The following is a 27,616-nucleotide window of genomic DNA, read 5'->3' on the forward strand; positions in this document are numbered from 1 at the left end:
TGCATAAATTAATCCTGAAATGAATCATGCTTTGCTTCCAGTTCTTGACACCTAACCAGTGTCTATTCATTGTTTTCAACACATGAAAGGACTATAAAGACATATGAAGCTTAAGCTGATGTAAAACCGTGCCCTCTCCTCAGCAGCATTTTCCCCACTGTTTCTCCTGCACCGCTTATATTGCACACGGAGCTTCCTAATTCAAAATATTTTTGTTCCAAGGGTCATTTCAATTTGTACCAGCAAATTGGTCCAACTTACTATACAGCAGGCAGGGTGGGACAGAACTTGAGGAACAGGTGAGTGAGGGGAGGAGCAGGAGCGCCTTTTGTGGCGGCAGTACGGCCAGACTGCCCTAAGCCAATGTTGAAACTTTGACTTGATAGTACTTTGTACATTGAAAACACTGAATGCTATGTAACTAAGGTTTAAGTAGGTAATATGGTATACTTAGCTCGTTAGATGTATTGAAGAAAAGCATAAAGTACCAGTATGTTTTTGAGAAATTATGTACATGAGAAAGGAAAATAGAAAAGTACATAAATACTTCTCTCTAAGAAAAACAATATTCTTATCAGGCAACTCAGAGTGGAAGACAATTTGTATGTTAGATTAGATATCACATTATCTAAGATGACTGTCATTTACATAGGATCAAAAGAAACATTCAGACTTCTTTTTTTTTATTGCTAAAGAAACGTGGAGATCATCAGGAGTATCGAAATGGCAGCAGAAATACTGCATTTTAAAGTGTCTTAATGAAAAGGAATGTAATGTAAAGGTCTAGAATTTAGCTTTGATTCTGTTCTCTTTGAATCACTGAATAAAACTGGCTCTTCTCCCCTCCTGGGAATTCCCTGGGATGGGGAAAATCCCTGTGAGTTTAGAGTAGGTGTAACTAGCCACTGTCTAGTAGCACATACAATTTACTGGGCTTTCATGATTCTCAGAACTGAACGTTCTTGCCACTAACTAGGAATATTAGTGCAACATTGTGGTGAAAATGTCTCAGACCTCTTTTGAATCTGGCTTGACATTTTGGTTTAGCCTTGATCTGTTTTGTCTAGTGTAATTTTTAAAGATTTGAACATGTGCTATGGGAAAGAATCCCTAACAAGGAGACAAAAACCCCACAATTCTTTTCAAAATCTGATATTCTTGACTCGTCTATGCTTTCAACCCTTTTCACAATCCACTAAAACATCTTATTGGAAGGTAGAAAAATCCCAAAATGTATAAAGAGACTACATCAGGAATTTAGTTAAGAACAGCTTGGTTTAAGTATGGGGCTATCTGGTTCTCGGTTCTTAAGTCTCCCTTCAGATTTCTGATGACTGAAAAAGTTGTTAAGAAGCAATTAGAAATTACAGAAAATCTCCGTTTTTTTCTTCTTCCTATGTCTCTGAACAAGACAAGTTTTTCTTTTTAAAAAAATTAACTTTTCAGACAATTCAAATAATTCATTATTGCTTGGGTGTTTGATGGCCTGAGTTCTCTCTCTAGCCTATGGTAACAATCAGTGTAGAAACACTACCCAAACTGGTAACAGATAAAATAATTGATGCTTAAAAAAAGCAGTCCTTTCGCCGGACAGTGCTGAAGCATGGTGGCAGAGATGCAAAAGTTTTACCCCATCATCCAGAGGTTTTTTTCAAACCCGTTTGATTTTGCACAATATACAGTTTATTGCCACAACACAAGTGAATGGTGAATAGGTGCAGAGCAGCAGGCATCTTTTCAATCAGTTTTGCCATGAGAGATAATATGTATTTTATGAAACACAAGTTATAGATTTCTTAAAAGACAAACTGGTTTATAGTTTTATAGACCATATTACTGAATGGTAAACAGCTGAACTGAAACAACTGGCAAAAATCTCTAGCAAGGGACAACATTAAATGAATGGCTGTGACTACCAGTAGGAGGGTCACAAGTGTGGTATCTTCTATATGTGCAGTCACAACCTCAATTTAAAAAGACCAAAATTCTTAACATGTAGAATAAGAACAGACATCCACAGCTCTTCAAGATCTTCAAAACACTTCTTTTGACCCTTTGCGCAGAAGATTTTATCCTCATAGATATTAAAAGATGAAACAAATAAGAAGGCATACAGATGAATGTCCTGATGCATTTACAGTAGCATACTGTACTGCACTTCAGTGAAATGACACCATCATCAAGAGATCAAAATTCCTGAATTATGTTAGCAATATGAAACTTTTGACACAAAGAAATTATTTATTTGACTGATTGACAAAAGTGAAAAGCTTTCTCATGGGACAACAAACTTGTAACATTTCCTCACATCACTAGCAGTTAAATTTTGGGAAAAGGTGGGCACAACATTGATGAATTCATAATCTATGGAATGTTTAACTCTGAACTTGAAGCTTGAAGAAGATTAAAAAACCCCAAACAAATATGAATCTATCTTCAGATATTTAAGACTCAGCAAACATTCTATCATTCTTAGCAATCATCTGTTTTGTATTTAAGAAAGATTGTGGAAATTTTCAAAATTGCTACTCTTGAACTTTATTTGCCTCCCACGTTGTTCTTCATTGATGTCTCTCGATTACATTATTTTTGGAATTGCAGTTACATAATTATTTTCAAAGCAATCTGATGGCGATGTTAGAATAGACTGTCTCTGAAACACTGTGCTCACCCAGAACTGAAGAAGGCTGCCTACGGTTCCTATGCTGAATAGAACACTGTATCATGATGAAGTATGAGGGCTAAAGCAGAAAATTGACACAAAACAAAACAACCTCTGCAACCCAAGCAAAGAGTGATGTTTACATGCCCAAGGACAGATTAAGATAAATAAGACATATGTGAACATTAATCTTTTCTCTGCCTCTTAAAGAAAGGATTTATCAGACAACAATGAACAAAGTGGAAATAATATGGTTGAGTGGATAGGCCACGGGGTCCGTGTTCTTGTCATTGCAATTTTTTATATACTGGTAAATCAACAATGTAATCTGTCCTTCTGCTTTACTATCATGCAAAAAATAGGGCACCTACTGACCCGCCTACAAAATCTTGTCATCAGTCTTTTCCTGGTAAAAAAACCCCAAAGCACACACCAGTAAACGTTGACATTTCGCACACAAGCAGATTCTACTTTATAAACTACAGCAGTAAGAGCAATATCATAGATGTGTTCTCACTACATAGTCATCAAGATGAAGTACAGTGCAGTCCAAATATTAATAATTCCCTTCAGTAAGATGTTGCTCTAAAAGCTTATTACCCAGGGCAATAATTTTGACAAGTATGAAATTTTTCATCAAGTTTGCAACTACAGTGCTTCCTACAGAATCCATGCAAGTCACAAATGAAAAGTATAACCAAAACACTTATTAGCTTACATATACTTAATCATAGATAATTAAGGTAATCAATATATTTAAACTTAATATGAGAATAGAAAATAGATTGGAATAGTTCAGTTGGAAGGGACCTACAACCATCATCCAGTCCAACTGCCTAATCACTTCAGGACTAAATTTGTAGTGCCTTCACTAGACAAGTTTTTACTTTGAAACTATCTTATCCTTAGATTCACTGATTAAAAAAAAGTTTTATCTTAAGTTCAATCTAATTAGAAAGGCATCTAATAAATCCTGGATTACAATAACATTAAAGGCTTGTGGGGCAACGATGAGAACAAGCAGAGCGTGGGGGGTTGCCTAGGCTTTGCTGGCCAAGATTAACTCTGCCACGACAGGCAGAAATCTCCTCTAGGCAAGTACCTTTACCTTTGTCACGATTTAAGCTCCCTTGGGAAAGGCAGATCCCTAAATAGCAGAAAGGTGTAATTCTGTATAATCCTAGCTTGTGATACCTGCCAATGGACATGTCTCCATTAATGCACAGAATTTAATGAGCAACAGGCAACGAAAACTGCAGAAAAATCTGCTCATTTTTGCTGCCTCTATATGGAGTGCTATGAGCTCCAGCAAAACCACCAACTGCTTTTTCCCCAACAGATCATTTTTTACTTTGTTCTTTCAGAAGTGGGGGGGAATAAAAAAAGAAAGAAAAAAAAAGGAAAACAAATAAAAGATTGAACAATAGTAACGGGATATTCCCAATGAGTAATACTAACAGGATCAATTAGAAGAAGGAAGGCAGTGAATATTTAGTTGTGCAAAATGTTGTATCAAAAGATAATTCTGAAGGTTAAGTTATATACTTGGGCACTCCCCGGCAGTTGGCATTGCCATTTTTAGATCAGATATTTGAAATAATTGCTTCACCAAAAGATTTGTTGAGCACCGGAACAGGCTTCCCAGGGAAGTAGCTGAGTCACCATCCCTGGAGGTATTGAAAAGACGCGTAAATGTGGCACTTAAGGACATGGTGTAGCGGTGGGCTTGGCAGTGCTGGGTTAACAGTTGGACTCGATGATCTTAAAGGCCTTTTCCAACCTAAATGATTCTGATTCTATATTCGCTCTTGTTACAGCTGAGAACATGGAAAATGCCTGTCTTTCCACATGAGTACTGAACTTGGTCTGCCTATCCTTTATTTTCAGTTCTGATCAGTATGTTTTTTTCATTTTGCTGTTTATACTATCAAAGTTGATGCATTTTGTATAAACAGGAGTCTGAAAGAGGACAGGAAGTACAGCAAGTGATGGATAGACTAAATTAGCAGAAGGGAGTTATGATTCTTTGGAAGCAAAAGTTATTTTCTGAGAGATGAGAGGCAGGAAAAGAAGTGCACTCTAAGAATGTGATGTAGAAAGATAACAAGAAGTGAAGGCAAATAAGGGGAAATCATAGGTAGTTCAGGGATGACATACTATCGATCTAGTAGAGGAAAAAAGGAGAAAAAATGGACTAAAGTCAGAAATTAAAAGAAGAAATAATAATACCCAGAAGAGAGCACATGACTGATATATTCAGGAACATTACCACCTCCTTATTTTATAATTAGTTGTCATAAAGATCAACGTGTTCTATAAAGCTGCACCTACTTAGGCAACGTACTAGTGAAAAATAATTTGTCTTTTCTTCAGGCTCAAAGTATATGATACTAGCTTTGAAAGGAACCAGGACGTCAGCATCAAATAACTTACTGCAGTTTGATATAGGGGCTAAAAACTGAAGCCATGTAAGACAAGCAAACAAAACCTTACTGGTAAACTTCTCTGGAAAGAACAGCTCACACAGCGCCTAGAGGCAACGTAATATATATGCCTGCCCAGAGTGTTTTTACACAAATTTGTTACCATTGACTCTATACAATTTTTATTGCAGCTTTTGATTTGTGCCAGCAGCTTTTTACTGTCAGGAGTACTAAAATTCACCCAAAGATATTTATGTCTAGAAATGCAACTAGGAAAATGGTTATTTCCATTAACAGTACAGCCAGTAAGTAATTCATTAACAAGACAGAAGTATTAATCATATCATTCTGTGGCTCATAAAGGGGGAGAAAATACAATATTCTCAGTGTTGGGTGTTAAAACATAGTGCCTAACAACTTTTTATTGTGACAAATATTTTCAAAGGAGTTCCTTTAGACAATCCCCTTTGACTGTAGTGAATCTTGTATGTCAAACACCTCCAGGCTGAAAAGGCAAGAGAAGTTTGTATTTTAAATAGTCAAAAAGAATTTCCAATATAAGAAGGGATGATAACCAAAACAATAAAAACCCTGTAAGAGTTATGTGGTGAAAAGAGTATTTCACTGGGGCTAGAAATTACAGCCACATTCATAACACAACAAAATATTCAGTCTGTATCATTGGGATAAGCAGAAGCCGGAGGAATACCCTGCAGTACTGACAATGGCAATGCCCAGTGTATTGTTGTTTTGTGTGCTATTTACTTGGAAATGCACAGATGTCCAAGAACTCTACAGAAAGCAGTATCGACAGTTGTGCTATCTGTAAATTGGGATGTTATAACATGAAGCAATGGCCAGATGCTATAGTGCGTTGCTGAGATAAAAGGACACTTTTCTTTAGCAGAAATGAACACACACCCCTTACTCCTGATGTTGATACTGGACAATGGGTAAATAAGCTTTTATCCCAACAGCCTCTTCCCTGATGATAATGTTATTACTTCCTGACTTTTAATTTTCTTCAAACAGAGCTATCACTATGGTTTTCCAGAGACAGTCAATAGGAAAAGGATTTTCTTTCTACTGTAGTCACTAATATGGTAATAATTTCAGAAAGAATCCTTTCACATCCTAGTCTTGCTGTGAAATGGACACATGCAAGTCTTGTATGTATTCAGGGCACACTATTTTGAGATTTTTTTCCTAATGTCCTGACCTAGATTATTTAAACAGATATTTTATGAGAGTTCAGTTCTGTCACGTGGCAAAACAGACAGGCTGAAATGTGCACAGGTTTAGTATATTTATGTAACTAAACTACATTATCAAAAATGCCTACAAATTCTGTCTCATATCACAAAACCAAGACCGATGATGTTCCTTCTCTATGTACTTTTATCTAACTTCTTTTCCTTTTCTTTTCACTCTTGTTTGGAGAAGTCTATTCCTTGGCTTAAAAATTCAGAAGTATTTGAACGGATGAAATAAATTATGTTGTGAATCCATTGTTTTCGTCTTGCAGTATTAGCAACTGTTCTAACACTGGACACATTTTAAATCAGTGAATTTTCTTTTGCCATCACAGTGCTGAAAACTGGCCTCTGCTGTCACCAAGCCACGAGAACACTGTACATATTTAGGAAGGTTCAACAAAAAGATTCAGCTACCGATAGCTGGCAAATAGGGCACCCATTAAAAAGATGAAAAGACTGATAACCGCATTATTTTACTTTTGTGTGTGGTGTATAATAGCTTACTGACCTCCAAAGGGGAAAAATGCCAGACTAATGAGACTAGAAAATTGGGATACTTTAAGTCAAGCATTTAAGTAGCTCTGAATAACAAAACAATGCTGAGTACCATGGTGTTTCAGACAAGTGTTCTTCGCCAGGTGAAAGAACACAAGATGGAGTATCGGATTTTCTTCTCCCATTAGGAAAATACACCCCCAAAAACTTAACACCTGCTAGGATCAAAATGTTTCTGGATTCATTTACTCCATTACCAAAGTGAATTCTCTGGAGAATTAAGCAATAGTTTCCCAGCCTCACATGGACTAAACCTAAAAGCTTGGTAAACACTAGTTTTATCTCACAAACCATAATTTTTAATTGCTAACACACATAGGAAAGGCAAAATCCTCCACTGATGATATCATAGTCTACTGCCATGGAAATGACTGCAGTATCATAAACACAGGTTTAAGATGACCTCACTTTCATAGGAAAGAGGGAAATTTCACTGGAATGTGAATGACATTGGGAATAAACACACATACATACTATACCATGAAAAACTCTTACTAGTCAGTTAAAATATGGAATATGAAGATGACAGCTAGACATGCAGCTTGAACAGTAAGGGGGCTCTCCTGTCCAAACACTGTGTTACTGCCTATGAGCCTTTGAACAGTGAGAGCCCTCTGAACCCCTGTCAGGGTTCCCCTCCATAAGCTCACTACACCAGACAGGAGTGAAATCCCTGCCCTGACAGGCTTACAGTTTAACCACAAGAACATGAACAAAGTATGGCTATAAGAATATAGTGTAGGATCACAGAACAACATCGTAGCTGGAATGCTTCCTAGAATGAGTAAGTACTTCAGAAGTGGGAGGAAGAGTCTCTTGAAGCACACAAAATAACATGAAGTCAGACACGAATGCAGAAGTACGATCTCAGTGTGGCAAGTGCTAAGTATTTTGGCATCAGCTCAGGAAAATACATATATTTAACTTTTAGCTCTGAAGTACTCTGAGAGGCATCAAACAACTCACGGACTGGAAGCTGAAATGTGTGTGCAAGCTTTGTGTTGCTGTGAGCTGGGAATGTTGAGTACTGTGTGGGACCCCAAGTTGAGATGAGACAAGAAGCTTCAACCGAAAACAGGGAGTGGAGAAATGTGGAAGGTGATAATGATCTCACTTAAGTAGAACCTTTCATCTTGAAGGATCTCAAAGCAATTTACAAACTGAAACAGACCAGACACTGCAGCTGGTAGGAACAGAAGCAGACGGGTGGGAACTCATTCATGGGACGGAGGAGGTAACAGAGGACTTACTGGTTGCCGTATCTTCCACAATGCTGGTGCTGGGAGAAGATAGCAGGACTAAAACAGAGCTTTTCCCTGAACCTTGCCATGCAGCCATGTGAGAAAACTGCAGAAAGCAAGCAGGCGGACAGAGCTGACACAAAAAGAAGCAGAACAAGGGGGGCCTCTGGATAGCTTGGGAGCTGTCACTGTTAGGACTGTAATTTCCCTGCCTTTTATCTCAACCTCAACTCCACAGACTCTTCACACTTTCTGCAATTATTATGATTTTTGCCCTTTTTAGTACCTTCCTCCAATTTCGCTTCACCTTTTTCCTATCTTTTTACAAAGCGAACTGCCCTTCTTGTCCTTCTCTAACTCCAAAAAGTTTTCCAAATGCGTAGTAGGACAAAAAGTGCTACCTCTTGGTTACTGGGAAGCCAAAGAAATTACTTAACTGTGGCATTCATGTAGTACAGGTGCGACGTGTGACTGTAGTACCACAAGGGCTATTCTTTAGCTCAAAAGCACTACTAAATACAGACTATTGAAACTGAACTAGATAAACAAGTCTAAAAAACAAGAGTCATATTAGTTACTGCTGAAATGGAATTGCTTCTGGAAGGAAAGACAGTGCCTAATTACAGTACACAGTAGTTTAGGATACAAAATGAAGACACCAAATGAAAGGGCAGGGAAGCTGCAATTAAATAGAATCCAGAAAGAAACTTCTGTTGCGCTTAAGTTAAAAGACATCATGTGACCAGTTTCACATTTGTATTTTCCAAGATTTTTAAAACTTCCACATTTCCATTTAGAAAAGGGGAGAAAAAAAGTTTTCATGAGTAAGAGCCAAAGACAATTGTTGAGCAGGTGTTCTAGCACCATCAGTCCTTCTAAGAGATGACCCACAGCATCCTCTGTTACGCAAACAACAGTTTCTTTCAGAAAGTGCCAGCTGGGATCAATGGTGCACTGTCTCTTGCTTAGGGCTTGCAACCTCGGTTGCAAATGCAGCTCCTGTAATGGGTTAAAAAAAGTCATTGCTGGCCTTGCCCTAGTTATTTGTGTTAATTTAAGAAATGCCCAACCAAACATTTTCCCTGCTTACCCCCTCTTCAGTATTTTGTCATTTTTTGTTAAAGAAACTTTCTTGGAAGTTTTTCAGGTCTGGAGTATTAACACCAATACTTTTAACACACTAGAACATTTAAACTGTGTCTCACCCTGAAATAAACTGAACACTCAGATTTTGCAGGGGGTGTGCGTGTGACAATTTAGAGCAGCAAAAAACTTCTTTTGATATGGATGAGCTTGGATCAGGCCCCACATCAGATGAGCAGTGTCTGGGGCACTACAGCAATTCAAAAGCTGTATATGAACAGAACACAACTTTCTCACTGAGGATTTAATCAACTTGATTTTTATCCCATTTTTCTTCTTGGGCCCCCAAGACACAGCTTTCTTCCTGCCAGGCAAAAGAAGGCAAAGGGGAGTTTTCTCTAAACCACATTTTGGTCCCCTAAAATCAGGGCAGAACAACAAAACACTGAGCCTGCGCATCCTGCATTTACTATACACCCAAACTTTGCTAGGTCAGAGAAGGAGACAAGGGAATAGCACTGGCTCTGAAATCAAGCCCAGATTTTTCACTATTACATAAATGAAACAATTCACAGATGACACATTCTCTCATGCCTTGATGCCTTTCTCTGGATCCAAAAGATTAATTTCCTCAACTGGACTAAGCTTGTATTCCTTCACAGTTGTGCTTTCCCATGCTGCTGGCAATGGCACATTGACTAGAATGAGGAGTGGCTGCTGCAGGGGAAGCATTACAGATAAAAACAAAAACACAAATGAAATGGATTTGAAGGATTCTAGAACACTTTTCTCAGCTGCTAGGAGAAGCTGAAGAGAAAAAAACCACTAAAGCAAGAAAAAACATAAAAACTTTGTGACTGCGCATGCATGAGAAATGGTGGAAATGAGAACACTTGTGAAAGACCTGGAAACAAAGCAAAGAAGAAACTGCAGTCATATGTGAGACTTTCTCTGCTCGCTCAAGAGAAACGTTAGAAAATTCCTTTCCATATCCCCACAAAAAAAGCCTGAAATTGTTGTACCAAATGTTGCTCTTTAAAAAAGAAAGTACAGAGATAGCTTTGGATCATGGACATTTCCAGTGAGCCAAGGAGCCATTTACTTCAGCTGACAATAACCACCACTAGAGACCTAAGAGGAAGACAGAGAATCTCACTAATGGAGATACCTTTGCCATTTTGTACCAGCAGAGATTGTGCTCAGTTAGCGAAGATGATTCGATGTGTCCATCAGGCTACTCTGGGATGTTAACTGCAGATGTGAATTTGTCACCACAGTGCACTCCAGTCTGGCAACATACTGCTTTGTAGCTCAGTGCTTTCTCTGCCGTGTCGTTCTTCTCTTGCTGAAAGCTTTCGATCAGTTTAGTACTTGCAATAACTATTAACAACAGTTGTTACTGTAGGGGACAGGAAGCAGAACTTTTAGTTCTACTACCTACAGGGAATGAAGCGACCTGAGGGAAGGAAAGGGGTCCACAGAGAACTAAAACTTCGAATTTTGAACATCCTAACAAACACAGTTTTCCAGTATTTGGACTGTGGTCTCATTCTCTTGAGTTAAACTGAAAAACTGTTGTTGTTATTGTGACTGTCCAAAGGCTCTTTTTCCATCTTACATTTTGTTCTTTGCTTCTGCTGTTTTCAATTGCCATGCCAAAGTTTCTCCTGTTTATTCTAATTGTTTTAGTGTGTCTGACTCTCATTGGTTTATATGTTTAGTCTTGCCCTGATTTAATATGAATTAAAATGCGAATGCCATGACCAGTCTGCAAATATGAGTCAGAACAGAAACTATTTAAATAATACTATGGATGGTACTCATCTGGTTTGATATCTAGATCATATAGAATAATACTGGTTTTGTTTTCTACTACTATTGCCCACTATTGCCAATGAAGTGTTGATTATGATTGTGACCACAAATATGTTTTGTTCCTGGTCCTATTAAAGCCAAAAGAGTGTGGTTTACTGCATGTATGTACGTGAGGTTGTTTTGATTATACTAAATTCACTTTAGAAAACCCACATTCTGCCACTGCAGCGCTACAGGACAATGAGAAAAGAATTTCCAATGAGAACAGTGTCTTAAATGCAAACCACTGGGCCCCTTCCTTAAAAAAGAATTTTAAGACACACTACCCTTTCTTCTGAATTTGATTATTTCTCAAAATTACATCTGAATACTGTCTTCAACAGACGGTCTCCATCCTTTTCCATCTCAGCCATTACATAAGACACAGCAAACTTCACATTATACATTTCCATTTCACACAGAGGTTACGGTTCTTGAAATCATTAGTTTACTGTATTGAGTACAAACATTATGTGCTAACTTTTTTTATAGTGGTGAATCTGGCTACCATATGTCCAATGGTAGCTTGAAGCTTATCCTTCTGATTTTCAGTATCTTGCTTCTACAGACTTGGGAACATTTATCATTTAATCTCTGCACCTCTGAGCTTCTAGCTTTCCAGGCAGAGGGCCAAGATTGTCTTCTAAAGGGCCAACATGGTATTTTATCAGTTTGAGTTGTAACACAGCACTGTCTAGCTCTGGCAGTCTCAATCAGTATGATTATTTCCTAGGAAAGATAGGCTTTAGTGTTGACTGGTGGACACAATGTGTCCAAAAATGCATTTGACCTCCTTTGCATTGACTCTCACTCCTAATTCAGTTTATTCAGCCTCCTCCAAATGGATGATAGATAGGCATGTAACATCATCACTACTGTCCATGTCTTTTGCAAACTGAAACATTAGCATAAATGACAGACACACTTGCAAAAACCTGATGCTCTTTCATATCAGCTGAAATGAACCCTAGCTTTAATCCCAGAATATACAGCCCTCTAAATCCCAGACACACAGTCAAAAGATACCCTCCTGGCATCAATCCTAATACCAACCTAGCAGTTTTTAGCACTTTTAATAATGATTGCTTATCATTCCCCATCTCATTGTTCCCTCTCCACCTAGGCACATCCCAGCCTACAGTTAAGTGCTTTCTGGTAATTTTGCCAGAATTTTTGTAACACAGGATACATTTAAACTATGTCTACATGGGTACTACATGGACATTTCAGCCACATGAAACTCTTGCCAGCTAAATTTAAATGCACTCTTCTTATTATTTTATCAAGTGCCTGAAGTACTGTGCTAGCAATAGAAAGAATGAGGCTGTCCCTTCTTTTTCTGTTGAAGCAAATCAGCTTACAACTAATAAAAAGCCCTTAACTGCTCCTTAAAGTAGAGGCTAATAATGGCAAGTAAGATACATTCTTGTGATAGTATATTTGTACAATTTAAGAAACCCTCTCAGGTGACTGAAAAGCGAAATGGCTTTTCCTCACTCACTTAATCTCAGTATAACAGCATCTATGGCTAGAACCTATGGTTTAATCTCTGGTTACAGTATGGCCAGTCAACATGGCTTCAAATAAATGACTGTATTTCTACCATATCAAACTTGCAGGGGAAAAAAATATATTCTTGTTTGTTTGCTTAAGTGTCAAGAAAAAACCCAAAGCTGTGACTGTCAGCAGTGCTTAAACTGGCAGACAATTTTCTAATTATTTTTTCCCCCACATTTTAGAGACACAGGAAAAGAAATGTCTTGAGGTTAGAGCACCATGTTTTCTGTTTCAATATAACGACACAAGCATCTTATAGCTCATTCATGGATAACATCAAGATCAGTTCTACAGGATCTTACTCTGACGTACACGACAACTATTCTTCTTGAAAAGCTGCCAGCGTGTTCTGCAGATTACATAAAACATTAAATCTTTCTGACACAGGTTCTATGATTATTTAAGGGTTTTCATAGTTTCTGCAACACGTGTCTATGCCTAAACTGTACTTACTCCTCAGCATATTCTTCTGATCATGTATTCTATGCTTTCCTGACCCACAGGCTTTGATGTAATTGTCTGCTGATTGAGGAATTGGTTTTGTACTGCAGAATTCTCAGCAGGACAAGCTGATGCAGTCCAGATACATATACTTTTAAATCCTATTTTATCGAAGTCTGCAAATATAGCTTAAAAGCAGATGTGTTTAAAATGGTGCAAAGCAGGGACTGATCTGCAGTTTTACTGGGGCTGACAAGGTCAGCCAGTTTAGGTTAGTATTTGCTTCGTTGCCAACTCTGGCAATTTTGCTTGAATTCTTCTGATATTTAGTATTCACTATAAAACCCAGGCTGCTGGAACCAAGAGCTTTCATGAACTTCTGTACTTTAATTTTCTAAGTTTCTAAACTTCAACTGTGTACAAACAAACAAAAAAGACAGAGACTCAAATACCTAATTCTAAAAGCAAAATACCCAGAAAATTAATAAAAAGGAATTAAGACATTTCTTTTAAAAAGGATTTTTCACTTTAAAAAAACAGCTTCGGGGTGCAGAGGTGCTAATTTTTTGAGGGTTTCCTTGGGAGGCCTTCTCTCTCTCTCTCTCTCTCTCCTTTCAAAGTCTCACATAAAATGTTGCCTGCATGTAAGCAATTTATAATGTCCTTTTTCACAGAGCTAACTGGCTTCTTTGCAATATTAAGCTTTCTTTCTTGCTCTTCCAGTGCAGACAAATGCTTTGAACTGAAAACGTCTTACAGTCGACCAGTTTTATTTACCTTCATAAAATCATTTCAAAGTCCTCTGCTGATAAAAGAGTATCAGAGTTCATGGTTTCCTATGTGGGTCACTATAAAATGCTGTTTTCCTGGCAGGGCTAACACTGAGCCACCCAGCACAGCTGAAAACACAAACCCAAGCCTCTCTTCTCCCTAAAGTTACAGACAGCTGATCAAAGCTCCAGCAGGCAACACGTTCAAACTTCACCCCGTTCCCACAGACTCCTTTCAAAGCCCTGTTTGCAGGGCTGACATCACGCGGGCCCGGCCGCCCCCACCGGCGGCGCCGCTCCCTCCCCCGGCCCCCGCCGCAGCCAACTGCTCGCCTCGGTTCCCTGTGCCCTGGGCCGCAGCTCCTCGCCCCGCACCTGGCGCCCGCCCCACTGCTCCTGTCCCGGCCTGGAGGGAGCCGTGACACCCGCCCGCCTCGGCCCAGGGCGAGGGGCGGGGTGCGCCGGCCCTGCCTGCCCGGGGGAGGCGCGGAGAGCCGCTGCCCTGCCCCGGCCACCGGGGCGCCCTGCGCGACCTTGACCTCGGGGCCCCGCCGCCCAGCGAGGGCGGGACACCGGCCCCGCACCGGGGCCTGCGGGAGCCCCCCGGGTACTAACCTGACCAGGTCGGTCATACAGGATCCCACAACCACCACCTCGGCGGCCATGGCGCCAGAGGACGGGGCAGCCCCGGGCTCCACGGCCCGGCCAAAGCGCCGCCCGGGCTTTGGACCCTGGACCCGGCCTGCGCGCCAGGCCCCGCGGCGGCGGCGGCTTCGCCTGTTGCCACGGGCGACGGGCGGGGGAGGTGGTGGCGGCGGCGGCCGGCTCGCGGGGGCCTTCGACCCGGAGGGCTGCCCCTGGCGAACGCCTGCTGGCAAAGCCGCCGCTACTGCCACCGCCCCCTCCCCCTACTCCTTCTTCTCCTCCTCCTCCTCTTCTCCTCCCCCTCCCCGCTTCGGCCGCCACGAAACCGCAGCCTCACGCCTGCGCGGCGAGACAGCTCGCCCAGGCACTGCGGCGGCCGCCAATATCGAGGCGGGTGAAGACCCCTCCGGCCCGGGGAGCGGCGGCGGCGGCGGGGGGCGGAAGCGCGCACGCCGCGCGGCGGGGCGGGAGCGGGGGCGCGCACGCCGGGCCTGGGTGGACGGTACGGGCGCGTGGCCGCGGCCGTTGCCAAGCGGCTGTGTTCTGGCCGCCGTAGGTATGGCGGGGCCCGGGCCGTGGCCGGGGAGGGGCGGGCGGGAGCAGCGCCCCTGCCGGCCCCGGGGGAGCGGCGCGGCGGGCGGCAGGCGGGCTGACTTCTGCCCTGGCCCCGGCCCCCTCCGCCAGCCCCGGGGCGCTTGGGGCCAGGGGAGACCCGGCGCGGGAGGCAGCCGGCCAGGAGGCGGCGCGGGGGCCGGTGCGGCCCAGGGCGATGGCTGGCCTCAGTAGCGCCCGGCGGGCGGCCGGCCCGCTCCCGGGTGCCGCCGCCGCGGAGGGGCGGGGCGGCCCGCAGCGCCTCAGGTGGCGGGCGCGCCGCCTTCGCGCGGGGCGGCACCGGGAGCCTCGCCGAGGCGGGGGGGCGGTGAGCCGGCAGCCCGGGCCCGCCCGGGGCGGCAGCGGGGCTGGGCAGGGGCCGCTCCGGGGCGCGCCCTGCCGTACCCAGGCCGAGGCGCTCGGTGGCGGTCCGGGCTGGCAGGTGGGGATGTGTTCGGGCACGGCGGCAGGTGGAGGTGGCCGTGGGTCCCCTCCGTGCCCCGTACCCAGACACCTGCGCACCCTCACAGTGACGACACGGAACCGGGCAGGCCGAGGGGGTTGGGTAGGAGAGGTCCCCTCGCGCTGCCAGGCCTCCATCACGGGCCTCACCGGTGCCGTGTGTCGCCTCACGCGGTGGCCGTGGTGCTCCTGCCAGGGGCGGAGAACGGAGCATCTCCCATCCCATCTCCCGTCCCGGCACGCTGGTGCCCCAGCCACGGCCTGGGATTCTGTGGTGGCTGTGAATCAAATGTTACATTTCCCCGACGTTGTAATGACAGGCTGCCGAGTTTAAAAGGATTCAACTATTACTTTGTTTACTTCTTTCAAATGTTTGTGTGGTTTTTTTTTTTGTTGTTTGTTTGTTTGTTTTTTTTGTGGGAGGGAAACAGTGTAGTGAATTTTGTTTTTGTAAGTTACCTTGAGTTTGTTATGTTTATGTTTCCAGTACTATGGGAAAAGTAAGCTGGGGAAAAACTATGTGACACTGAAACTTACGAAAATGGTACTGCATTGCAGTTTGTAAAGACCTTTGTTTACAAAATAAATCAGTGATTTTAACTTCTAGCGACCCTTTAAGTATTTTGTACCTGGCTTGTTATGTGAAAGGTGTTGTGGGTCTTGAAGAAATGATGCAATAAACCCAGGAAAAATGCATAGCAGTCATCTACATCTTGTTTCAACCGTATCTGCATATTTTATTAACAAAAAATAAGGAACCTCATTCTGCAGTTTGTTTTGGAAGGTGCGTCTCTTCAACTTTGATCACCATGTGAATCTCACAATTCTACCCCTCATTACACTTACAGTCCCCTTAAAAGCTGGCACTATCAGAACCAATCCTGAGATCTTTGTGTATACCTTTAAGATTGCTAGAAGGATAGCTTGTTTTTCAGTATGCTTTTCATGGGTTAAGAAGTTCTTACCTTCATCAGTCCAGCTGTTCCTCTGCTTGAAATTACTTCTCCCTGCAGTAGAGGTGGCAGACTGAAATGTGTGCCCTGTTGTAGCCACTCTTGTGCAAAGTATTTTAGTTTAAACTCCTTTTTGTGAGCGGTCCAATCTAAGCCATTGGACTTTGCGTTGAAATAGGTCAAATATGGGCTTGTGTTCTCTCAGTTACTCTGGGGAAGAGTAAAGGTGAGTAGGCAGTAATTTTCGGTAGAAAAGTAAGAAACAGGAGGTAGCATCTTAAATTGCTGTGGGTGTTTGCTAAGCAAACTTAAGTTGTTGCCTGTTGTCAGTTATGGCAAGTCATCTATGTGAAGAGAACACATCATATGTTAAGACATGGATGTTTAGTCTTCGGCTTCTTTGCTGTTATAAAATGTAAGAACCAGTGTATTAAAGGTACTATTTTTAGGAAGTCTTTTTGTTTGTCTTGAAAGTGCCTGGCCATTGCTTTATTCCAATACATTCCAAATAGCTCAGATAAATACTCTTTCTTGAAGAGTGAATAATTTTCATGAGAACAAAATGTGTAACTTTAATGTTGCCATCAGTTACAGGGAATTACCAGTTTATAGACTATCCATTAGTTACCAACTGATGCTTGTAAGCTGAGTGTTAGAAACAACAGAAAATTATAAATATTGCCATGACTTGTTCACACTTTCTTTATAGAACACTTATTAATACAGCAGTCCCTATGCAGCATTTTGTAAGGATCTAAGTACAGTATGTATTAGTGTTTTTCTATTAAATGTATGTTTTAAAAGATACCTTGTAATGGTCAGAGTTTAAGTGTGAGTTCTTCTGCCCCACTTGTTAGTGGCGTGGTTGTTACCTTGAGGCATTTACAGCTTTGTTTTCTAAAACTGTCAAGTTAATTTTCAGATGAAACTTTTGTGCTTAAGAATACAATCAAATATGTTAAGTTAGCATTGTAATAGGTTGGTTACCCTTCCTTTTTTCTCACTTCTGCCACGTTCTGTTGTTGTCTGCACACTCTAGCTGTTTTGTGGTGCAATGAGTTAAAATGTGTGCCTGCACCGTTTCTGCATTTCAGCTAAAAAGCAGTAGGTGTGCTAACTTAGTGGCCTAGCTGATGTAGCATAAGGTCACCCAATTGCAAGCACTTCTGACAAAGCTGTGCTTAAAATGTGTGTATGTCAATTTCCTGATCTGTTTTGTGAATGAAGATGCCTTTCAAAGAGTCTGGTGATACTACTGACAGAAAAGCATCCATAGCCTTTAAAAGGCATTGTGAAATGCTATATATACTACCCAATATAGTATTGTAAAAGTAATACTGATTATGGTTGCACTAGGTTTATTGCAAATTACAAATGAGACTACAGAGAGATAAAGCCTTGGTCCTATTGATTTCGGTGGAATTGAAATAAACGTGGCTCGTCAATTACAGACTTCTAATGGAAATGCTCACAAGAAGGGGCGAGGCTGTGGAGTGTCAGAATGGCCCTCAATTTTATTTCTCTTTCTCATTGGGGTAGTATCTTAATTAGAGGAGCCTAGGACGTAATTCTGGGTTTATGTTGACATTGAATAAATGGGCTTCATTGAATGTTGCAGAGGTAGGAGAAAAAAATTGCCTGTATTTATTTTTTTTCTTTATAAGCCTTTGTGCACTTCAGTTACTCTACATTCCTGATTCTTCGGATGCTTAGCTTTTTCTTTTGATGTTTGCAGATTGCGTGTTACATCAAATTAGTATTTTTTTTTAATTATTATCCCTATTCCTCCCCTCCCCCCCCCCCCCTTACTATCCCTATGCAGCTCAAGACAAAAGGAAGGAGGAACGTACTAAAATGTCACCTGAAGTTGCCTTGAACAGAATTTCTCCAGCACTCTCACCCTTCATTTCCAGTGTGGTCAGAAATGGAAAAGTAGGACTGGATGCTACTAATTGTTTACGGATTACAGACTTGAAATCAGGGTAAGTGAGTTCCTCATCCAAAAAGAATACCTAAACCCTTACTGTTAAGATGTCTTTTCTGGACTAAATTTTACTAGGCTCATGTGTATTTAAGCATTTCCAATATATCTGGAGCTGACATACTAGCTACGTTATTTTTTGTCTTACTACCATTTTGTAGTTTGGGAGACTTAATTTGTCATATTGTTGGCAATAATAATCTTGTTAAAACACTTTCATCGCTGCCACTTGATAGTGCTGGTGTTCAGCAGTGAGATAGCTGTTTCCTGTTGTTTATCACTTGCTTACTCAATCTCTTCTGTAAATTACAAACTTGAAGATAAATTTGTGTGACCTTACCTGTAGTCATGAATATGCTGAATAAGAAAAAACCAAAACTATCTGACCTCCCTTAGGATCAGTGTATCAAGTGGCTGTAGGGCCAAGCGTTTGAAATAGGCCAAGCTACTCTTTATTTTAAATCCCAGAAGGGTTCATGATGGTTTTCAGAGAGTAATAGGGATTCACATATACAAAGGGACTTTGGTGTGTAACCTCTGTGAGTAATAATACATGGGGAAAGTGAAATGCTTAAAGTAGAGTTTAGTTTAGGCATTGTACAGAGAGGGGGGAATCCCAGGGTGGCTGACAAAAGAATACTTAAGATGAGACATATCAGAAATTGCTTTATTCTTTTAGAGTTGAGCATCTAACAGCTTCCCAGATTCAGGTATTTAATACTGGAGTTCAGAGCCTGAAATTATATTAGGTTAAGGTGTCTAAATCACCTCTTTTGTACAACTACTGCTTTGTTTATAATTTTGAATGATACAATAACCCAATAAATCTTGAGAACCACAACAAATCACTGTTGTTTAAAATTTAGTTCTGCCGAAAACTTTGTTTAATCTGCCTCTGTAGGCTGCTTTATTATGGTGTCATGGACAGTTTGGAAGATACTTTTCTGGTAGCTACAATGCCTTTTCAGGAAGGAGGTATGAATTTTAGACTTAGTTTGAAGGGAACCATTCCCTCCCTGTAAGGTGCTGTGACAGAGTACAGATTTAGTTGGAGATCTAAGGAGCTATAACTTTGTTAATAGTGTTGTCTGGCTTGGCATTCAGGCTTGCAAATGATGTGAGACAGGCTGAGCAGTTATGCATCTGCTGCTGTCATTTCACGCTAGTCCTTGCTTTCTTTTGAACTAGTCTTCTAGGAAGGCTGAGATGGAAGATATCTTACATTTCTCCTATTGAATCTAAGAGAAAGGAATACAGAAAAAGGTAGAGAGGAAACACAGCTGTAGTGTGGTGGTGAAGGTGTCAGCTTGTTGGGAGGTAGATAAGGGTTTTGCTCTCTGTCCACTGAATGCTTATGCTGCCTGTCTTTAAAATAATAAATTAAAATAATGTAAAGCAGTGTTTTCTAGCTGACTCTTTTCAGAAGTATTTTTAATAAGTGTCTAAAGTTTTTGTCCAGTGATCTTACAGAGAAGATCTTGAATTTACTTCGATGAATCCTGAATGTTTTACAAGAGTTCATTTTTTTTAATAACTAAAAACTGTCCCTGACTGTGCCTGTAACCCAATACCAGTGATTCAAATAGTGCGTGGAGTTTGCAACACAAGTACAGCACCTGACAGAGGTTGTCCCATATCTTGTTTAAAGGCATAGGCTCAGCTATACGCAAGGGCTAGCAGCAATATTTTTATTTTTTTTTCCTCTTTCTGGACCACAGAAATGAACCTCATTCTTTATGTTGGCTTTTTTGTGGCTTGAGGTTATTAGGAGCTAGAGTTGGGATAATCAAGATTCTGCATTTAGCTGAGAATTATTTTTTAAGGTGTTTTTTTTTTTTTTTACAGATATGTTTCTTAAAAGCATTATTCTAAACAGGCTTTATTAGCAATTGCTTGAACTTTCTTTAAAATGTGAATTTCATGCATGTGGGTTTTTAGGAAAGATTCTTGTTGTTTGTTACAAATAAATCATTGTTAGTTTATTTATAATGGAAAACTTTGAATTTACTCATCAGTGTGGAAATACAAAGTTCCTTGGGATGTAGTGCTTTATGACATTGCTGAACAGGTAGTTTAAAATTACTTAACATAGGATGGATGCATCACAGAATTATAGAGAAGTCTCTTCCATAACTCAAGATCTAATTCAGTGGTCTTTAACCTTTCCCGTAGGAGCCTTTGGGACTCCACTGAATGTTTTTGAGAGGCCCGTATCAGTTGATAAATAACAAAATCCCCAACCCACTGTATTGTCAGTAGATTTAAAGTTGTTGTTGGATACTGCCTCTAAAAGAAAACTTTGTAGGGCTCTGACAGTTCAGAAATGGATTGAAAACCATTGGTCTGCTCTCCTTCCTTATACTCAAATCATGAGATTATTTAAACCCCTGTACACATTTACTTTCATTAAGTTTTTTTTAAAGAGAGAAATAACAATGCAAAGGAAATAGCAGACAGAGGCAAATATGGGTGTTATCTGCATGAAGAAATGGAAGTATAAGAACATAGAGGTTGGACATAAACAGGAAAATTAGGAGAACGGTTTCTAGAGGAATGGAGAATGAAGTTAAGAACGCTAATTACAAATCTCCCTTCAGTTTAAACGGGGCAGAATCAGGCTTTAAACTTAAAATGTGGAACAGGAAGGTGAGGAAGGTGTACTAGATTGAACATTTGAACTTAAATAAAAAGCAGTTCTTTATCTCAAATGAATATGACCGTTTATAAGTACTGTTAGTCCAGAAACTTTGTTTTTGAATAGTGATTGTACATTTACATGAAAGGGGCTGTAAATACATCTCTTCTATTGTTTAGCTTGACTATTACAGAACATGCAAATATTTTATGCTTTAACTGGTGTGTTGTGCAGAAGACTTTTAAGAATAAAATAAATACAATTTTACTATAACCTCTAAGCTGTTAAAATACTTAAGGTAATCATCTCAGTAGCTATAAACTTTGAAAACAGAAGCATCTGGAAGCCTGGGGATCAAGGGGAGGAGCTGCATGGCTGCTCCCCTGTCATGTACCATGCTGTTAGTTTGATAGAAATTTAGGCGTTACTGTAGTTACTCTGCTGATGAACCAGGGCTTTACAATGTATAGCAAAAAATGTACAACTGAAGATCCATCCATTCTCATTTCTTAGGTTTTAGAAACTGAAGCTGTGGTTAACAGGGATTAAGAGTAACATACTGAATACAGTAATATCACCGAGGCCTTGTCCATTCAGAGTCTTAGTTTTGACATTTTCAACTCAAAAGGGGAAAGATTTTCCCTTCTATTTCACCAGTGCAAGATCAAGTTCCAGGTTTATAGCCTGTCATGTCAGTCAATTCTTACTTCAAAATGGCATGCATATTAAGCCTTTAATTATTTGAAAAGTCAATCCGTATGTCAGATGGTTTTAGCAAGTTGCTTATTTTGCGCTTATTCTAACTTATTGCTGATTGACTACTTAGTTTTATTGTGTTTTCTGAACTCTATGAAAGAGCTGATGTTAGATTACAAGTATGAAGTATGATGATACGTTAATTTGCTCTGCTTGCTAGTGTGGGAGGGAAATACGTCATAGTAAGGAAATCCTATTGTTTTGCAGTCTTTGAGTATGTAAATGTTTCTTAATAATATGTTACAGTTCCATAATGTCTGTGTGTTTTACAAACTTATTAGACAGTACCGGTCTCATCAGACACATACATACATTTACATCTATGAGTAGGACCTTCAGGATCAAGTCCTATTTATAGGAGTTATATGGCCACTGCTGATGCAGAGTAAGGAAATATGAGTGCCCCCTAAACTGAGCTGAGCAATGTGGCATGATAGCAAAGAAGGAATCCCTTCAATAGAAATAATCAGAAGTTAAGTGGCCAGTCTGCAGAACTATTATCTTCTTGTAAAAAGGGCTCCACAGTGAACAAAAATAGAACCTGAGTGTTAGGTCTCATGTGAAATATAGCACCTTTAGCAGTGTTGATTCTGGTGATAAGAAAACGCTGGCAGACATCTATGTTGCACTAATAAGAGACTTTATTTGAGATGACAGAGTGGATCAAAGCATTTTAACTCTTGCATAGGATATTGCCTTGTTTTAGACAGAAAGAAAATACTCCTGCCAATTGAGTCATTGCCATATATTGTATCATTCAGTTAATCTCCAGTGGTGTCTCTTTGAAATAATGACCTATCTTAATTAGATAGTAAAATCTACTCATAACCAACTGAATTGTGGCTAAGGCATTTTTCTTAGCATTCATACATATAATCATGGGAAAGATTTTGACTCGGGAAAAATGATTATTAGGTAGATTTAGAAATAGAGGATGTTTTCCTATGTGAAGGGTGTTTAAATACTGTATAATGTAGAATCCAGTTCTTTAAGAGTCTGCTGCTATTCCTATGGTGTGTTACAATAGTGAAAAACATACTTGTAGTGGTCATTGCCTTTGAGAACTTCTTATTCCTTACAGCTGTTCATCAGGGTCCATGCCTGAGCCTCAAATTATGCTGCAAGCCTATTCTTACTCAACAAACTTTATTTTTCTTTTTTAAATTACTTTGATGTGTTGCACCATCCAGAATTTCAAAATGAATACAGTGATTTAAAGCTGCATATATTAAGATTTCTTTTTTTTAGATATCCACTCATAACAAAATTTTAGATTTCATACTTGTTTGGTTATAGTTATTCCATATTTATGAGGAGATTAATTGTGGAATTTTTCTATAACTTGTTTGTAATAAACCATGTTGGTATTTTGTTCTTTGCACCTGTCTGATTCTGTATTGATTTCTGTCTCTTTGCTTGTTACTGAGCTGTGTTTACAATTAGTTGTGTTCCTGAAAGAAACCTATCTGAAGAGTGGTCAGAAGAATGTGGTACTATCTGGAGTAGATTGTAATATACAAATTTACAATCAAGCTGTAATAAGTTATTTATAACTTTATTGCCCTGCTTCCTAGTGAGCAGAGATGATTTACTTTTTTGCGTTATCAAGTAGACTGCAATATGCTTTGGTATTTCCCTTTCTTTTGGGCATTTCCCCTTTTAAAGTAAGTATGGATTCTGTGTGCATATTTCATGTAATAAAATTTAACTATGAAATACTATTACAAGACTGTAGTGGTTATTTAAGGCTTTTGCTTGATCTTTTGCTTTTGATTACTTCAAATTGAAACATTCTACTTAAGTTACTTGAGGAAAGTTCACATTCCGTCATTCCCATTTATATCTGTAGGCAGGGGATTTAACCTGCAAGTTGTTTATGTATGATGGTTAACAAGTCTGACTCCTGAACGCAATTACTATGAACAGCTGATTTAAAAAATAATTTATGTTCTAAGTAAAATCTATACTTGAAAGGATGTGGCAGTTTTTAGGAGAGGTATGGTCTTATAAGTCCATTACTTCTGTATTGGGTAAGCCATAAACTATTACTTATGCACGGAGTAGGTAGTTTCATTCCAGCTTCGGATGATAAATATATTTCTTCACTACAAAGAATCTTGTCACTAGTAGGTTGTTGTTGTCACTCAAGCAAAATTTAACAGGCTGAAGCGCTGATGCAGTGCAAGAGAGTTGTCACTATGTAGCAGCACTTGGAACTTCAAACAAGTTTTCCTGTGCTGGTCTAAAAAGACAACTGTCTCCACCATCATGCTCTCCTGCGTTTGTTTCTGAATGTTGAAAAAACAAAGGCTAAATGTCTGTCTGATAAAGATCTAAGTGTAATGTATACATTTGTTAATAGTTTTGTAAATATTCTCCACAGTTTGGTAATTATTTTTTTTTACACTATTTTTAAACAAGGTCCTTGAAGTTGTTCAGGAGGAAAGAGTGTTTGTCAATTTCAAGTGCTATGAGTAAAGAAAGGCTTTTAAAAAGTAAAATAGTATTAGGTATATTTTATATATATATTAGATATATAGATATAGTATTAGATAATTACAGTAACTTGGGCTGTAGTTTGAAAGACTACCTATGTTTTCCTAAGAGTTGTTCATTTTAAATACTGCACAGTATGTCTTTGTTGGTATTTTTAGACTGGGATGGTGAGTGACTTCCTTTTTTCTGACCTTGAAAAAAGCTGAGTGTAATGTCTATGGGTTTTATGCTTTATTAAAAATGAAAAGAAACTATTTGATGCAGATGTTAACTGTATCTTTTCTGATTTGTTTAGACAGAGCTTCGCATGATGTAGTACTAATATATGTGCCAAATGCAGTTGGAAAGATGTACCTTAGGAAGGGATTTAAATGTATGTTTTGGCTATCTGTACCGTGGTAACTCACTGAACACTTCTTGAAAGCCAGAGCCTACGTTGATGTATTTTAGGTCCTTGTGCAGGATGTTCTGCCATTGTAACAGATGTCTGTCTTATTTGCATTGTGCATCGCTGCAGGAGAAAAAAAATCCAAGACTCTATTTTTTTTCTTGTAAAGATAATTAAAAATCTAATAATTGCGTACCTGGTCCGATTTCTCCTCCTTTTCCAAACCCTTGCATCAGACAGATGCAGCGTTTGTTTAATGTAAGCTGGATGGATTTCTAGCATACCATGCATTTTGGATACGTATTACATTTCACCAGAAGCTGAGAATAACTGGCTTTTAATTTTTTGTTCTTCTGCTGAGTATAGAAGAACATATTCCCAGATAGCTGGCTGGTAAATTTTCTGCCTTATGTATGCAATTATACTTCATGTATGCCTCTCTCGTATGCATATACACATACATGGCATAACATTAAATAGCTAATGTATACTTGTAATGAAGCTGAAACAAATTATTATGATTTTTGCTTTAGCCTGTTTGTTGCAGGCATTGTGTGATCAGTTTAAGGGCTTGAAAAAGCATAGGAAATGATTAGAGGGTCAATCTTGACAGACCAGTGTGCAACAGTGTTGAAGATCTGATTCTGCCATGTTTATATTGCAGCCAACAGAAATCAATGGGAATACTTCTGTAAACTATTTCTGTGAGTCAGTGATCATAAAGGAAGCAAACCTTTAATTTTTGAAAACAGAATCTGTAATCTGTTTTCTAACTACACATTCATTCTCTAACAGTGTGGGAAATCAAAAACAGGCCTCTTCGTATAATGTATTGATTCCTATGTAAGCCTGCATAAAAAATTTCAAAGGGAGGTTTCATTGTCGTAAGACTCTCTTGTTACATAGGTTGGCACCTCTCTATTGCTGCCCTTTTAAATGCACCCTTATAAATGCTTTGGGATCTCTTGAGCCATCAGTCATGGTGCTCTTCTGACTAATGGAGAAATTAATTTTTCTGACTGTGGGTAGCCTCTGTCCAGCACTGAATTTGCAGTATGGGTTTAATATCTCAAATCCGACTGGAAACAGAATAACCACACCAATGCAATGCTATACCTGAGAGTTTTAATCTGTTTCTTGAGATGCTTAGCTTAGGTATTGTTTTGGCACTACACAGCACAATGTAGACATACCATGAAGCAACCGTTATCTACCCGGAAGTGAGCATCTGAAAAGAATGCTTAGAGCTGTATGTATAACTGAACCGTTCCATTTGCTTTTGAAATTGATGTTCTTATTGAAGATACTGAATTCAGTCCTTGAGGTAAAGGTAAACCTCCTAAGTAATCCACAGAAAAGTGAAAGTTTATGAAAGGAAACATATTTATTTAGTCTTTCCTGAGGGAAGAGAATTGCTGTGTCTGAGGCAAACTACTCCACAGTGTAGGCCACGGGTTCTTTTCTTTGTGATCTGTGGTATATGGCTGAAAGAACAAAATTAGACCACTAGGACTGTGTATTTTTATTATTGTAAGATAAAAGAATCCCAATGAATTTGAGTTAAAGGAAATTGCAGAATTCCGTTATGGAGAAGAGGCCAAAAAAGCCAAATATAAAACCCTCTAAAATGATATTTTCCTAAAAAAAACCCCACACCTCGGATTCCTATACATCACTGAAATAATATTTTTAAACCAAAAATATGACAGAGTGCTTGTTGCTCTCTTTTGCATGGTCAGTTCTTTATTCAATAGAAAAACTTGTTTGAATTGTTTTTGTTTGTAGTTAGGGTTACCAGTGACCTTTCAAATTGTTTCCCACTTTACATTTTTTCTTTCTCTTTTCTACATCATCTTCCTCTAGAATGTTGGTTTCAACCGCTTGAGTAAAAGTTGATTTACCATTTGTTGTGCACTTGAGCCATGGATATTTTTTTTTGTTTTTGTTGGGGGTGAATAATGCAATGTTTCGTGTTCTTTGTTAAGAATTATCCTGTAATGATAATTTTTTTTTGAACTAACAGATAGTTGACTATCTGTTCTGCTCTTCAGGCTGCCATAAATCTTAGTCATAAGACTTAACTTAAACTCTGTAAAAGTGGTATGATTTCAGGCCAACTGCAAACCATTTGCAGATGGTGAAGACACTTAAAAGGAATAATTGCCTTGGAGATTTCAGGTGGTATTATATCTTCCATATGACTTTTAATGTTTTAGTTTGAACCTGTTTCACATGGGCAAAATTCAGTTTTATTAGATTGATGCAGGAGGGAGGAGAACTTGAGGGTATAGGTGAGGGGTTGGAAGTAGCAAAAAGACAGGTCAAGGCATTTGCGGTAGGTTGGAGACTCAAAACTTAGAAGAGCTCTGGGTAAACTGGGATCTCTTTTCTCTGGGATCAAAAGGTGACTCTGCTCATAAGTAGTCTTGTCCTTGCAGGAGGTCCTACTTGTCCTGTGAGGCTGCTGAGAGATGAGCCAGGGCTAGCTTCTACTGTGGTGCTGGGAGAAAACAGTAAACTGGATTGTGAGGGCAAGAACAAGCATTTGCAGGGGAGAAGAGTATTTTTTGACTGTCACCAAGAAAAGGGTACATGGAACTGCTTTCTTTAGTTATAGTTAGATGTGACCGTGGGAAGGGTGATGGCTACTTTTCTGATTTATGGTATGGCCAATAAATAGCGTTAGCACAGTTGAGGTGGCTGTGAACAGTGGGAATGTAAGAATGAGAAGTCAGGCAAAGACAAGGAGAGGTGAGAGGTTCTTGAGCCAGAATTCCTGGGGAAAATGTAACATGCTTGTGTTCTGCGGGTGTGGTTCCACAGGGTGATCTGTTGTATTTCTGTATTTGATTGTATATGATTAGGAT

At 39.8% G+C, this 27,616-nt stretch overlaps 2 protein-coding genes across 5 annotated transcripts in view; one reads left to right on the forward strand and one right to left on the reverse strand.

Moving 5' to 3' along the window:
* The window catches only part of RBKS (ribokinase), a 69,775-nt gene extending 55,149 nt beyond the window's left edge, over window positions 1–14,626 (reverse strand). The window contains exon 1 of one of the 3 annotated variants that reach the window (XM_037405686.1): window positions 14,458–14,626. In XM_037405686.1, coding sequence (XP_037261583.1) covers window positions 14,458–14,507 — 50 coding nt within the window. In that variant the 5' untranslated portion in view covers window positions 14,508–14,626. Of the gene's footprint in view, window positions 1–13,849; window positions 14,003–14,457 lie in introns of those variants that run through there. The other 2 variants (XM_037405687.1, XM_037405688.1) reach the window with 2 other exon arrangements.
* Window positions 14,627–14,928: 302 nt separating this feature from the next.
* BABAM2 (BRISC and BRCA1 A complex member 2) overlaps window positions 14,929–27,616 on the forward strand; it is a 170,685-nt gene continuing 157,997 nt past the window's right edge. For both annotated transcript variants that reach the window (XM_037405683.1, XM_037405684.1), the window contains exons 1-2: window positions 14,929–15,043; window positions 18,316–18,475. In XM_037405683.1, coding sequence (XP_037261580.1) covers window positions 18,348–18,475 — 128 coding nt within the window. In that variant the 5' untranslated portion in view covers window positions 14,929–15,043; window positions 18,316–18,347. The remainder of the gene's footprint in view (window positions 15,044–18,315; window positions 18,476–27,616) is intronic.

Source organism: Falco rusticolus, chromosome 12 (genome assembly GCF_015220075.1).
Source record: "Falco rusticolus isolate bFalRus1 chromosome 12, bFalRus1.pri, whole genome shotgun sequence".
Lineage (NCBI taxonomy): Eukaryota > Metazoa > Chordata > Aves > Falconiformes > Falconidae > Falco > Falco rusticolus.